The sequence below is a fragment of the Mastomys coucha genome, unplaced genomic scaffold (genome assembly GCF_008632895.1).
Source record: "Mastomys coucha isolate ucsf_1 unplaced genomic scaffold, UCSF_Mcou_1 pScaffold22, whole genome shotgun sequence".
In the NCBI taxonomy this organism is placed as follows: domain Eukaryota; kingdom Metazoa; phylum Chordata; class Mammalia; order Rodentia; family Muridae; genus Mastomys; species Mastomys coucha.
The window spans coordinates 215,757,318-215,769,951 of NW_022196905.1; the positions used below are offsets into that span (position 1 = coordinate 215,757,318).

The 12,634-nt window shown below is 47.6% G+C and overlaps 1 protein-coding gene across 2 annotated transcripts in view; it reads right to left on the bottom strand.

Annotated features, from left to right (window-relative positions):
• The window catches only part of Arhgap10 (Rho GTPase activating protein 10), a 258,556-nt gene continuing 245,922 nt past the window's right edge, over window positions 1-12,634 (bottom strand). For both annotated transcript variants that reach the window (XM_031340368.1, XM_031340367.1), the window contains 3 exons: window positions 9,057-9,209; window positions 7,178-7,269; window positions 1-640 (listed from right to left, as the gene is read on the bottom strand). In XM_031340368.1, coding sequence (XP_031196228.1) covers window positions 552-640; window positions 7,178-7,269; window positions 9,057-9,209 — 334 coding nt within the window. In that variant the 3' untranslated portion in view covers window positions 1-551. The remainder of the gene's footprint in view (window positions 641-7,177; window positions 7,270-9,056; window positions 9,210-12,634) is intronic.

Sequence of the window (12,634 nt, forward strand, 5' to 3'; positions counted from 1 at the left end):
TAGTAAATTACATTTTATTTCATTTACAGAGGGGCCTTGTGGCAACAAGGTGACATAGGACGAACAGCACTCGGGTGAGCTTGGCAGTGGTCAGTGAACAGGCCCTGGGGGCCGGGAGAGGCAGGCAGGAAGGGAGGCACAGGCTTGAAGAAGCTTCTCTCTGCTTCCCTCCAGGTTGGAACCAACTCCCCTGCCCCCACAAGGTCACACGCACCCTGGACATTCGAGAGTAGCACAGCCCCACTGAACACCCGACAGCAGGTGCGTGGACAGTGAGGTTGCCGGTGAGAACTGCCCTCTCTTTGTTCCACAGGCCGGAGAAATAAAAATCACAGTCCCCAGTACCTGCTAGATAAGAATCCACTCCAGCCATGCCAGCCATGCTCTGCTTACACCCGCATCGGCACAGTCCTAGGTGGTTGTCCCATCCCTCCCCAGCCCTGGAGTGCCCATGGTGAGCTGCAGATCCTAAGCGTGACCATGGTGTTTGGTGCTATTTCCAGCCTGGTGTTTGGGGCGCCAGGATCAGCAGGAGCCCCCACAGCCAGGAGCTACAGCAGCTTGACATAATTCTGTGGAATCAGCCCTCGCTTGCCATTCAGGGTCCCTTCCAGCCAGCCGGGTTCTCTTGAGGTCTGAACTGAAAAAGAAGAGACCACATTTACAAGCTTGCTCCCAGCGCTTGCCCCTGACACTCGCCATGCCACAGGGTTTCTTGCAGGCTTCACGGAACAGCTATGAAAGATAGTTACTTCTAGGGCACTAAACACCAAAGCTGCCATGAAGGTTCCTGCCCAGTTCTGGCCCTCACCAAGCCTTCCTATCTAGTCCCTGTTTCCAATCTTGCTCCTTCTAGTTCACTGGGTACTGAGTTGCTCAACAAACTCTCTAGGAAACAGAGCAGAGCTCTGTTCCCCCTTCAAGTTCAAACCAAGCTTATTGGTCCAGTGCACGGGGCCTCTCCTACCACTCCAGCAGCCCCTCCCTGCGAGGTATCAACCAGGGCACCAGCAGGAGAGCTCCCACCTGGGGCTCCCAGCCTCTGTGCATGCAGTGCTTTACTTGCGGCCTAGAATGCCCTTCCACTTCTTCACTGGGTAATTCTGCTTCAGAGTCGAGATGATGGCTTCCTCTTGAGGGAGGCCTGCTTCACCCTATCAACCACCACAGGAATCAGGCACACACTGATCCCACTCCCACCCTGGTTAGGGAGCTTCTGCAGGCAGACCTGAGCACACTACAGCTATAAATGCATTTGCCATAGTCACATGACAAGGCCCAGACTGGACAGCAAAGGATGCAGGGCCCAAGCTAGCAAACTAGCATTTTGGTATTAAATATCAAAGAACTTAAGGGACCCCAGCTGAAACACAAATTACGTCCAGGGATAGTAGCCACACGCCTGGGGATGAGGGAAAGTGTTTATCTACAGAACAACCCAGAAACCAGCTATGAAATGCAGCTTTGGGTCATAACCAAAAGGAATTATTTTATACGAGAAACTGAGTGCAGATGCACACGCACACCTCTCGGGAAGCAATGCTTCCTTCCATGTGTACTGAGCCCTTGCTTTCTGACTGACAGCTGCGACTGAGCAATGCTTGACCCACTCATGTCTGGAGAACACTGATGGCTCATTCTAACTTGTTTTCTCCCTTGAGGGAGGTACTGTGAACCCCGCTCTCTATCACTGTGCCTTCTGATAACTGGCTTCCATCTGCCAAGAAGCTTTACGCCTTCTGCTTGGTTGCTCCCTAGGTCCTAAGTATTCGACACTCCAACCGTGCCTGGGCAGCACAGAGTCATACTTTGGTGATTGGCTTTGCCCCCATCCGGACCAGATGAGGGACCTCATTGAGACCTCCACATTCCACGTGTGCCTAAGAGGCCAGTATGAGACTATAACTCAAAGTGCAGAACATACATAAAAGAACTCACGTTCCCTGGAACCTAGCCCAGTGTCTCACACATAATCACTTGTGCAATAAATGAGCAAATGCATTAAGGTGTGCTTTCATGGTGACCCAGCAGGCATTAGATTTCTTCATCTCCACAGTGACCTTGACCCTGACCTTGTTACTAAGAGCACTAGTCTTAAAGGTTTCATCCATACATTGTACTGGCAGTGACAACCAATGTATGGAGAAAGGACTGGATCAACAGCAAAGCCACTCCCCAGGATGTGCCTCCTGCAGCGTATGTCCTGGGAGAACATAATCTCAGGCTGAGGCCCTAACAGCTAGCTCACTGAGGCTCATCTCCGAGGCCTTCAGAGATATCTGTTCATTTTCTCGTGCCTTTCCCACCCCAGGGCAGGGCCAGCGTTGGCAGGGCCCACACTGCAGCTGCTCTGGCAGACAGAAAGAGCTGGCAGAAGGCAGCTGTGCTTCCACTTTGGAGGCAGGAGACAGTGGCTCTATCTCCTGTCATTCACTCTGGTTGATCATCTATATGTTAGTCTCCTAGTGACCTCGATCTTTCTATCTAAGAATCTGCATGTTTCCTATAAATGGAATCATCCATTTGTCCCGTTGGTGCTGGTCTACTTCACTTAGGACATCCTCAGGTTCAATCACAACTCCTGCTCAGCCATTCTGCAGAAGGTTGGCTTACACTCCTATCTAAGTACACACCACCCTGTCAGTCCACTTACTGCTGATGGGCATGTGGCTCTTTCCATCTTTGGGCTATTTATGAGTGCTGCTGCTATCGATGCAGGAATGCAGATACTAGAACCCCTGCCTCTCCTCCTCTGAGTGGACACTCAGACTGCTGGGTCTCACATGACTCCATTACTCCATTTCTGAGTAGCCACAGTATTATCCTCTAGAGCTATCCCATTCCTGTTCCTAAGGGCCTCCATTTCTCTACAATCTCACCAACGAGTAGTTCCCCCTTCCCCTCCAGCGCTGGAATGGTATGAAGTGCTAGGTCCCATGCTTCTGCCATACTGTCCCGCTATTTACCATCCAGCCATAACAGTGACTATGGAACCACTAACATTTCTGCAAAGCTGCATCCACTCAGCAGAATTGAGTCTTGGGCCTCTGCTTTCTAAAGTGTATACTATCCATCCATGACAAACGGCTTCAGCATAAGAGATCACAAGGAGCTCAGCTTGAGCTCTGAAAGCGCAACATGGGCCCCATGCAAGAGGTGTCTGAGGATTTCATTCTGTCTCCCACCTGACACCCTTCCCTACCCGGAGAGACCAGAAACGTCGTGTTTTTCAGTCTCCTTCCCAAACGTTAATTAAAACACATTGGTCCCACAAGTCTATGTCAGTTTGCTTATTTCTGAGATAGCCAGCATCACACTGCATGTACTTACCCGGCATTATACAGCCTTCTGAGATTCCTATGTTTGGAATACATCTGGAAGGCCCTGCTGGGTGGTAATATCCCCACACCATCAACCTCTCAGGGGATGCCAAGGAGCATTTCAAGAATTATTCTACATACTCAAACCTTTTAATGTTCAATCCCTAGAGGATTTTAAGGATTAATCTGGTCTGTAGTCATTGCACAAACAGTAGCAATATTGCCACTACATGTGGAAACCAACCAATACACCGGACCACATGGGGCCTCTGGCCTCAGCACCGAGTGTGGGCTAGTTCCTGAAAACCCTGTGCTCATGGACCCTATGTCCTGTAGGCAGACCCAGTGGAGTCCACACTTCATATCTGACTTGCAGATCTACTAATAAAATGTATTTCTGGGATTTCTAAGCCCCACAGAAAGGGAGAGATTTCCCCCAGCTTTGAGAGGAGAGCACACAGCACAGATCTTGTAGAAGAGCACGGTAGCAGCTCCCAGACCCGTAGAACCACACCCTTAGCCAAGAACTGGAATCCATGGCTTTATAGTAAGAAGAGAAAAAGCAGGCTGGAGATGGCCCAGTGGTTAAGAGCACTATTCTTCCAGAGGCCCTGAGTTCAATTCCCAGCAACCACACGGTGACTCACAACCATCTCTAATGGGGTCCAATGCCCGCTTCTGGTGTGTCTGAAGACAGCTACAGTGTACTCATATACATAAAATAAATAATAAATTCTTTGGAAAGGAAAAAAGGAAGGGAGGAAGGAAGGAAGGAAGGAAGGAAGGAAGGAAGGAAGGAAGCGAGCGAGCAAGCTAGTCAGCCATCACAGAGTGGCATACTTACTCATTAATGGTCCTTTTATTTTCCATTCCATTGTGTGAGATTCCTGTTTGTGATTATTCCAAAGCCCTAACTAGGAACAGTGAAGGCCTGGGGTCATTTCAGGCCACTGACTGCCATAAACTGGTTTCTGTCCTTACCTACATTACAAAAATGAATTACATTGCAGGATCCTTGTTCTTGGTAGAAGATTTCAAGCTGTTGTATGAGCGCAAGAAACAGCCTTGGGTCCCAGGGATGTTAAGTGTCAGTGGTCTACAGCAAGAGTGTTCCTAGGAGACATTCCTGCAGACTGAGCTGTAAATAGTGGCTACCTGGAGCACTGCCTAGCTCCACAGGTCCTAGGATCTGCCAACTGTTTCATTTCATGTTGGCTGTCAGAAGGGAATATCCCACCCCCGATTTGAGGAAAGGCTTTAACTAACATATTCTGATTAATATCTGTTTTTCACAAGATCACCTCTGCACTGAAGATAAAAAGTGTGTACCGTAAGGAAAGAACGCACCCTGCATTAACACTCCAATTTACTGTGCTCTTTAAGGCCTGTCCCTAGAGAACTTCCCACTGAGCTCATGGGCACCACAATGAGAGACTTGGAGAGGCACCTGTAAGACACAGGGCTTACAGGAAATGAGACACCCACACCCTGGCCAGGGAGAGAGTCAGCATACCAAGCAGATGTTTTTGGAATACACAGTCTTGGGGGAGGGGTTGAGGAACTATTGAGATGCCCTGGGTGTTCCAGCCACCATGCCAGGCAGAGCTGGCCACCCACACTACATTATGCCCAAGGGATATATAACCTGGCTACATGCAGCCTTATCTACAGCATACGGTGAGGGGTCCTGTATGGCAGGGAGGCAGCCACATCCTCTCCCAAGTGTCTTCGTGCCCCAGTGTAGGGGAATGCCAGGGCCAGTAAGCAGGAGAGGGTGGGGTGGCGAGCAGAGGGAGGGAGGAGGGAACAGGAGTTTGCTTTTGTTATTGTTTTTTGGGTTTTTTTCCCCCCTTTGGAGGGGAAACTGGGAAAGGAGAAATCATATGATATGTAAATAAAGAAAATATCTAATAAAATAAAGAAAAAAAAAAAAAAACCTCAGTCTTCCAAAGCCCCCTATATCACACTGATACATCCTTGCAGACTAGGATGAAAAACCTGAAGCACAGAGCGCTTCCAGCTTCCAGAGAAAGCCAAAGGGCAAGGCACTGTAAACCTGCTCTAGATCGTGTGCGTGCGTGCGTGCGTGCGTGCGTGCGTGCGTGCGTGCGTGCCTGGCTGCCTGTCTATGAGTATACACATGTCTTTTGAGTCTTTTTATAGGGAAATTCCTAAAAGTCATCAAAGGACTTTGGCAGTGGAGAACTTGGGCCTCCTGGGTTGGCTATCTTCTGGCTTTTCTGTTGCTTTTTATCCAGCGTTGGTTAGGAAGACACAGAAGTCATGGCTGTGTGCCCATGTATACCCAGTGTGGGTCTCACTGACCTAAGTCCTCCCAGTGACAACCGCAGAGTGAACACTTGACCCAGTTTTAACCAAAGGCATGTAAAGACACGTAAGGCAGTTAAACTCAGAAGTAAGTTCTAGAAAAGTTTAGCATAAAAGAAATACAAAGAGGAGCCATCTCCTTTGGTAGAGTTCTGTGTAGCCTGGAACTGGGGCCACTTCTCACCGCTAAGAACACCAAAGACTCAAGTCTCCAGCTGAGAATGGTTACCAGGCACAGTAACACTTTGGTCTTGATGATATCTAAAGCAACCTGAACACCCACTTGCGGTCTTACTGTGTAACCAGTGCGGGACGGGCTTAGGCAGCTGCACCGTATTCACCATCTAGGGCTTCCTTACAGAATCCCCAACCGAGGCAGCCGTCTCAGACAGCAAGGAATCACACGTGTAAGTCCCACAATATAAGAATGCTTCACAATTTCAGTGCTACAATGCCCCTCCCAACATGTGCTGTTCCAACACAGGACAGGGTGGCTGTGTGGCCTCAGCCTTCTGATACAACTGCATGTGCATACGTCAGAGTGCTATGTCAACTGCATGTGCATGTGTCAGAGTGCTATATTGGAGAATCTTGCTTCCACTCCAATACCTGAATTCTCCACAATGCCCAACTGTGTGTGAGGGCTGCTGCTGCTGCTTGGTCTGATGTTATCTCGTTCTAGGAGCATGCACCCCATACAGACTCTATCCAAAGTGAAACAACTTGCTCGCTATATAACAACCCTCAGCAAACCCCGTGCTCCTGACTACCACACGCACTCTGGTGATATGTTCTGCAGAAGCCAAAAGTTCTGGCTAATCAGCCATTCCATTCCAGCATCTAAGGTTTCCTCTGCTTCCTAGGAACTCTTTTGGGGAGCTCCACCTACACTCGACATCACCGTTTCCACAGCAACCCATGAATTTCATAATGAGTGTGACTAGGGAGGGAAGAAATCAAGAGCAAGGGAGGAAAATATATTCACTGAACCAGAGGAGAAATTTGTGAAATATTAAAACAGGCATAGCTCCTAAATGTCTGTGTATGAATATTAAACATTCAACTATAATCCACACCCTTATTTAAAATGCAAACTCTATAAAGATTTGCACACTGTTCCAGTTGGCAGAAAACCGAAAAGCTCAGGGATGGTGCCAGAGAGGGAAGTCAGAGCGTTGTGAATTCTACAGACTCTTTGATGATAACATGAAGCATTTAAGAGCTTGGTGAGGGATGGTGGAAGTCAGGAAGAACCAAGGATATACATCAGAAGGATGCACATCAGAAGCAGTATCTTCAAGTGCTCCTGGCTTCATGCCACCATCAGAAATGAGCCAAATGAAGACCGACATGGGTACGAAGGGACGGCAACAGCCAACAAGGAAAAAGAAATACCGTTCCCACTAACACACAGCTCCTGGAGTTTCAGCTCTACAGCCAAGCGAGCCATCGATACAAGCCTCAACCGGTGGCTGGCACTCTATGTGCAGATAGATATCTCCCACCACAGAGCTCTTGACAGCACTTACCATCCTCAAAAATGGCTCCTATTTCAAATGACAACTCTGAGCTGTGTTCTGCCTCACACGGGTACACGGCACGCGCCTTGCGGTTGATAACACTGCGGAGAGAACACAGAAGGCTTGAAGGGAAAGCTAAAAGACAGAAGCTTCAGAGCCCCTCCCATTTCCCAATCTCATTTACATGCTGACAGTGGGCAACACCTTCTGAAGAGGAAATGACAGGGACATGAACATCAGGCAGTCACAGAACTTGGCTTTCAAGTAAATGATGGGTTTCCAAAACAAACTTTTCCTTAGAGAGCCTTCCTGGGAAGCTGTCCATGAGCCCCTTCACCAGATTTTCCTCACTGCCAGGTGGGACGTTCCTTCCCACTGCTCAGCATTATAGGATACACAAGGCATGTTTACCGGTGAGCCCTTCAACTGTGCATTTGAAAGGAAGGGGAAGGGGTTTCCCAGGGCACCCACATATGATGCCTGCAGTTCCCACAGCACTCTGCAAGGAGCTGCCATTGCCTTCTTTGTCTTATTTCTATGGACCTTTCTGCACCCCTGGAAGGCACACAAGGCCTGGCTTCTCCTAACTACTGAGAACATGTTCTGAGCCCTACTGAGAGAGGCGCACAATAGGGTATGATAGAAGCTGTACTGGCTGGTTTTGTGTGTCAACTTGACACAAGTTAGAGTTATCACAGAGAAAAGAGTCTCTCCCCTTGAGGAAATGCCTCCATAAGATCCAGCTGTAAGGCATTTTCTCAATTAGTGATGGGGGGGGTGGGTTGGCGCTAGCCCAGTATGGTTGGTGCCATCCCTGGGCTGGTAGTCCTGGGTTCTATAAGAAAGCAAGCTGAGCAAGCCAGGGGAAGCAAGCCAGTAAGCAGCACTCCTCCATGGCTTCTGTATCCACTCCTGCCTCCCAAGTTCTTACCCTGTGTGAGATCCTGACCAGACTTCCTTTGGTGATGAACAGCAGTGTGGAAGTGTACGCTGAATAAACCCTTTCCTCCCCAACTTGCTTCTTGGACATGATGTTTGTGCAGGAATAGAAACCCTGACTAAGACAGAAGCCATACTTGGCTAGATCTAAGCCAAGGAAGAAAGAAAGGTCGAGTCTTCCTGGAGACAAGGAAGTCCCTGATGGTAAGAATCACGTCAGCCAAGGCCCAGGGTGACTGACTTGCTCCTCTGTCTTCAACAAACTGGTCATAAGATGTCTATGGAAGTTACCATGGCCTGCATCCACTCTGCCTCCTTTTTCAGTGAAAAATGTGCTTTACATTTGCATATAAAAAGTTCTTCCAAAGTAGCTAATTTAAATGGATAAGGACCAGAAAGGGAGAGTAGGTTCCAACAAGGCTCATCACTACAAATTCTTCTCAAGGACCTCCAACTGCCAAGAGGTTCCATATCTACAGATTCAACCAGTCACTGGTTCACAGTATTTAAAAAACAGTCATCTGTATTGTGCAGTACATTCAGACTTTCTTCTCATGGCTCTCCTGAACAATACAGTACAGCAAGGGTTTATACAACATTTACATTATTAGGTATTAAACTTTACCTAGATGATTTCAAATATACAGGAGGAGAAGTGTAGGGCATATGTAAAACCAAGCCCTACAGTACCCAGGAGTGACCACACTTGCATCTGAGATGAGACACAGCCCTGATACAAACTTGGCTGTCAATGCCAAGGGATCCAGGGCAAGCATTTCCTAAGAGGGATGTCATGGCCCTTATGTGTGGCACTACCTTGTTCCACATCATATCCCTAAGCATGTACCACTCAGGCAGCTTGTCTACAATGGAGGCAGCAGGAGAGAGGGGTGTCATGGCCCTTGTGTGTGGTGCTACCTTGTTCCACATCACATCCCTAAGCACGTACCACTCAGGCAGCTTGTCTACAATGGAGGCAGCAGGAGAAATGGAGAATGGTGACATCCTGGGTGAAGGAGGTGTCCCAGCTGGGTTGGAGCTTGGTGTGGTTGGAGACTGCATATTTAGCCACTGTACCATGGATGGCCGGATCTGGCTTGGCCTAAGGATACATTTAAAAGACAAGATTGATACCATGAACACTCGTAACAACAATTACACAGTGGTCCAAGGCCAGAAGGTCAGGACACCAATACCCATGCTTCTTCAAACCACGGGTGTAGAGTTCTTTCTGTACCTTCCCAGGACTATACTCTGAGCCACTCCAGAAGCAGCTTTATCTCAAACTAGAGGCACTTTATTGAACTCCATGTTTGTGGAGACGTTGACCTTGTCTAAACTACCACCATTATCAGTGCTTTGGCTGATTTTTGTCAACTTTTCCTGACACCAGCTTCCTGCTTTGAGTTCCTGCCTTGACTTCCCTTCCATGCTGGGCTACAACTGAAAGATGAAATAAAACCCTTTCCTTCCAAAGTTGCCTTCTGGTTGTGGTGTTCTATCACAGCAATAGAAACCTATCGGAAGCAATCAGTCACTAGCTAGAAAAGCTAATCCCCCAAATAGTGCCGTGGGTTTCTCGTAAGCAGATGATCCTTGGCTGAGAACTAGGTTAGTCTGGATAAACCTATCAAAGCTGCAAGCTCCGTAAACTGAGACCGACCACATCTAACGTACTTAGAAGCACAGAGTGCATACCATGACATCACACTGCTGCTGCACAGCTTTGTGTGAGAACAGCAACATCTATGACAACCCAAGAGACGATGAAAACTCAGAATTTGTTTCTATAGGATGCATATTGAGTTCACAGTTAAACTAAGTTAAAAACCCTAAGTGTGATGGGCAGCTGCCTTTACGCATTTCTTCTACTCAGAGAGAAAGTCACACAAGCTTAGACATTGAGCACGTGACCTGGGGCTGACAGAGACCAGCATACAGCACTTCAATGCCGAAAGCACTTCACCTGGTATTTACATGTGGGAACTCAGAAAGCTTTGCTACAGGCAATGAAGATTTCTACAGAAAGAACAAAAGACTGGAGTTTAAAGGACATGTCAATGAACCACAATCTTTAGCATTTGGGTCATTCCTTAGAATTTAGAATGTAAAGAAATGGCTCAGTGGTTAAGAGGACTGGCTATTCTTCCAGGGGACCTGAATACAATTCCCAGTACTTACAAAGTGGCTCACAACTGCCTGTCACTCCATATCCCAAGGATTTGATACTCTTCTCTAGCTTCCCTAGGCATACATGTAGTGCACAGACATACATGCAGGCAAAATACCCATACATAAAAAAATAAACAAAATCTCAAAAATTATTGAAGAGGTGAGCGAAGGGTGTCTTGAAGGGGCTTATCCCAGAGTCTATCTTCAACTGCTATGATAAACACCACTCACAAAAGGCAGCATGGGGAAGAAAGGGTTTGTTCCCAATCTGTCAGGGCAGGAACTCAAGCAGTAGCTGAGGCAGAGGCCATGGAAGAATGCGGCTTACTGGCTTGCTTGCCTCAGCTCACTCACCTTGCTTTTTATTCAACCCAGGACCACCGGCACAGCCCACACACAGTAGGCTAGTCCCTCATACATCAATGGCTAACCAAGAAATTGCCTGCACAGACTTGCTTGCAGGTCAATCTGATGGAAGCATTTTCTCATTTGAGGTTCCTTCTTCCCAGGGAGCTTTAGCTTATATCAAATTAAAAACAAACTAGTCAGTGTGGGCCCCTGAACATATAACCATCAATGTGGATTTTGCATTAATTACCTCAGATCTAGAGCCTTGTGGCCATGGTATACAAACTTTTCTCCTTCTTCTTCTGACACAGGGTAGCCTGTATGTAATCCTGACTGGCCTAGAAATTAGAGATTTGCTGGGCTCTGCATCCCAAGTATTGGGAGTTAAAATCTTGTGTCACTGAGTCTAGCTACAAACAAACAAACAAACAAATAAAAAATATCAACATACAAAAAGCACATTACTGTCTACCCTTTTGTTTTCCTCATGGTGCTGGGTTGAAACCCGGAGCTTTGCACATGCTCAGGAAGTACTGGGCCACTAACCACTTCTCTCCCCCACACAAGGCAGACAGACAGACAGATGGGATAGATAAGACAGACAGACAGCCTGATGGATAGACAGACAAGATGGATTAACAGATGGACAGAGGGACAGGCGTAGAGCCCCTTTAACTCAGCACACACATGTTCACCTTGATGGTGCTCTTCAACATAATCACCACCCTCAGCTCAAACTAGCATCAGTGAGCACAGCCTTATGCTCTTTTAGAGCAAAACTTGTGCCCATTTCCCTTCAACCCAGCTTCCAGGCTGCCCCTTTGTCAACTCTTCCCCCTTCACCAGGAGAAGGGCCCTCTCTGCTCTATGCCACACTGCCAACATGGTCTCCCAGCTCTTTGTCCTGGGCGTGAGTCACATCAGAGAGAATCTGTCTGGTACCCACCCCCTCCCTGGTCTGGGGTATGATCTGCTCCTCATAACTCTCCCTTCCTGCCAGGTAGAATCCCAGGAATACAAAGCCTGACCCAGCATCTGTGCAACCCATGAGAAGCTATAAACCAAATGGACTTCAGACAACACACGCAAGACACGCTCCATCACTGCCCGACAGGTACTTAATAACTGTTTCACTAAAAATAGTATTCTTAAAAGAACTTATTTACAAAACTTCTATCTGGCTACTTGGAAAGTCCAAAAACCTGCTTCGCTCTGAGCCAAGAATCATAAATTCTTAGTGACCTGGACCACCTAGATACAAAATACACTCAATTCTTTACAAGAAAATGAATCTCTAATGGTGTCTTACTAATCAAGAAGGGGGAAGGGTGGACAGTAAGGCTCTCACGGAGGATTTAAGGCCACAGACAGCCCAACAGTTGCCAGTTAATCTCATAGCAATTATTCAAGGTTCCTGGAGATCGTGGTAGTAGTGGCTGAAGATGAGGCACTGCACCACACCCCTCACGTCTGCCTACACATAAGGAGTGAATGGATTAAAGGATGGATGGCCATCCATCACTGGACAGGGAGGACGGCTTCTGTGAAGACAAACAGCATGGCTGTGAGGATGGGCCCTGTAAAGATGAGGGTCATAACTCGCACAGCCATTACCTACATAACCCCGCATCTTTAGTCTCTGTGTTTGTGAAAGAGAAAGTAGCCCTTCCATCTTGGAAAGTGACAGAGCTACTGGAAGAACAGACACAGAAGGTACAAGCCTGTCCCTTAGCACTGTCTGCTGCAGCCTGTCCCATCTGGAACGCACTGAGTGATCTCAGTTCGGAGTCAGGTTCTCAAAGGCGCTGTTTTCTATCTTCCTGTATTTGCTCAACATCACTGAGCGATGCTATCTCACACTAGCTAGTTTACCAAGAGAGCCTTTCAAATTTGAGCCAACGCATTCTTACTTTAAGTTTCTATATCTGTTTTCTTGACTTATTCCAGGCCCACAACACACACACACACACACACACACACACACACACACACACACACACACACACA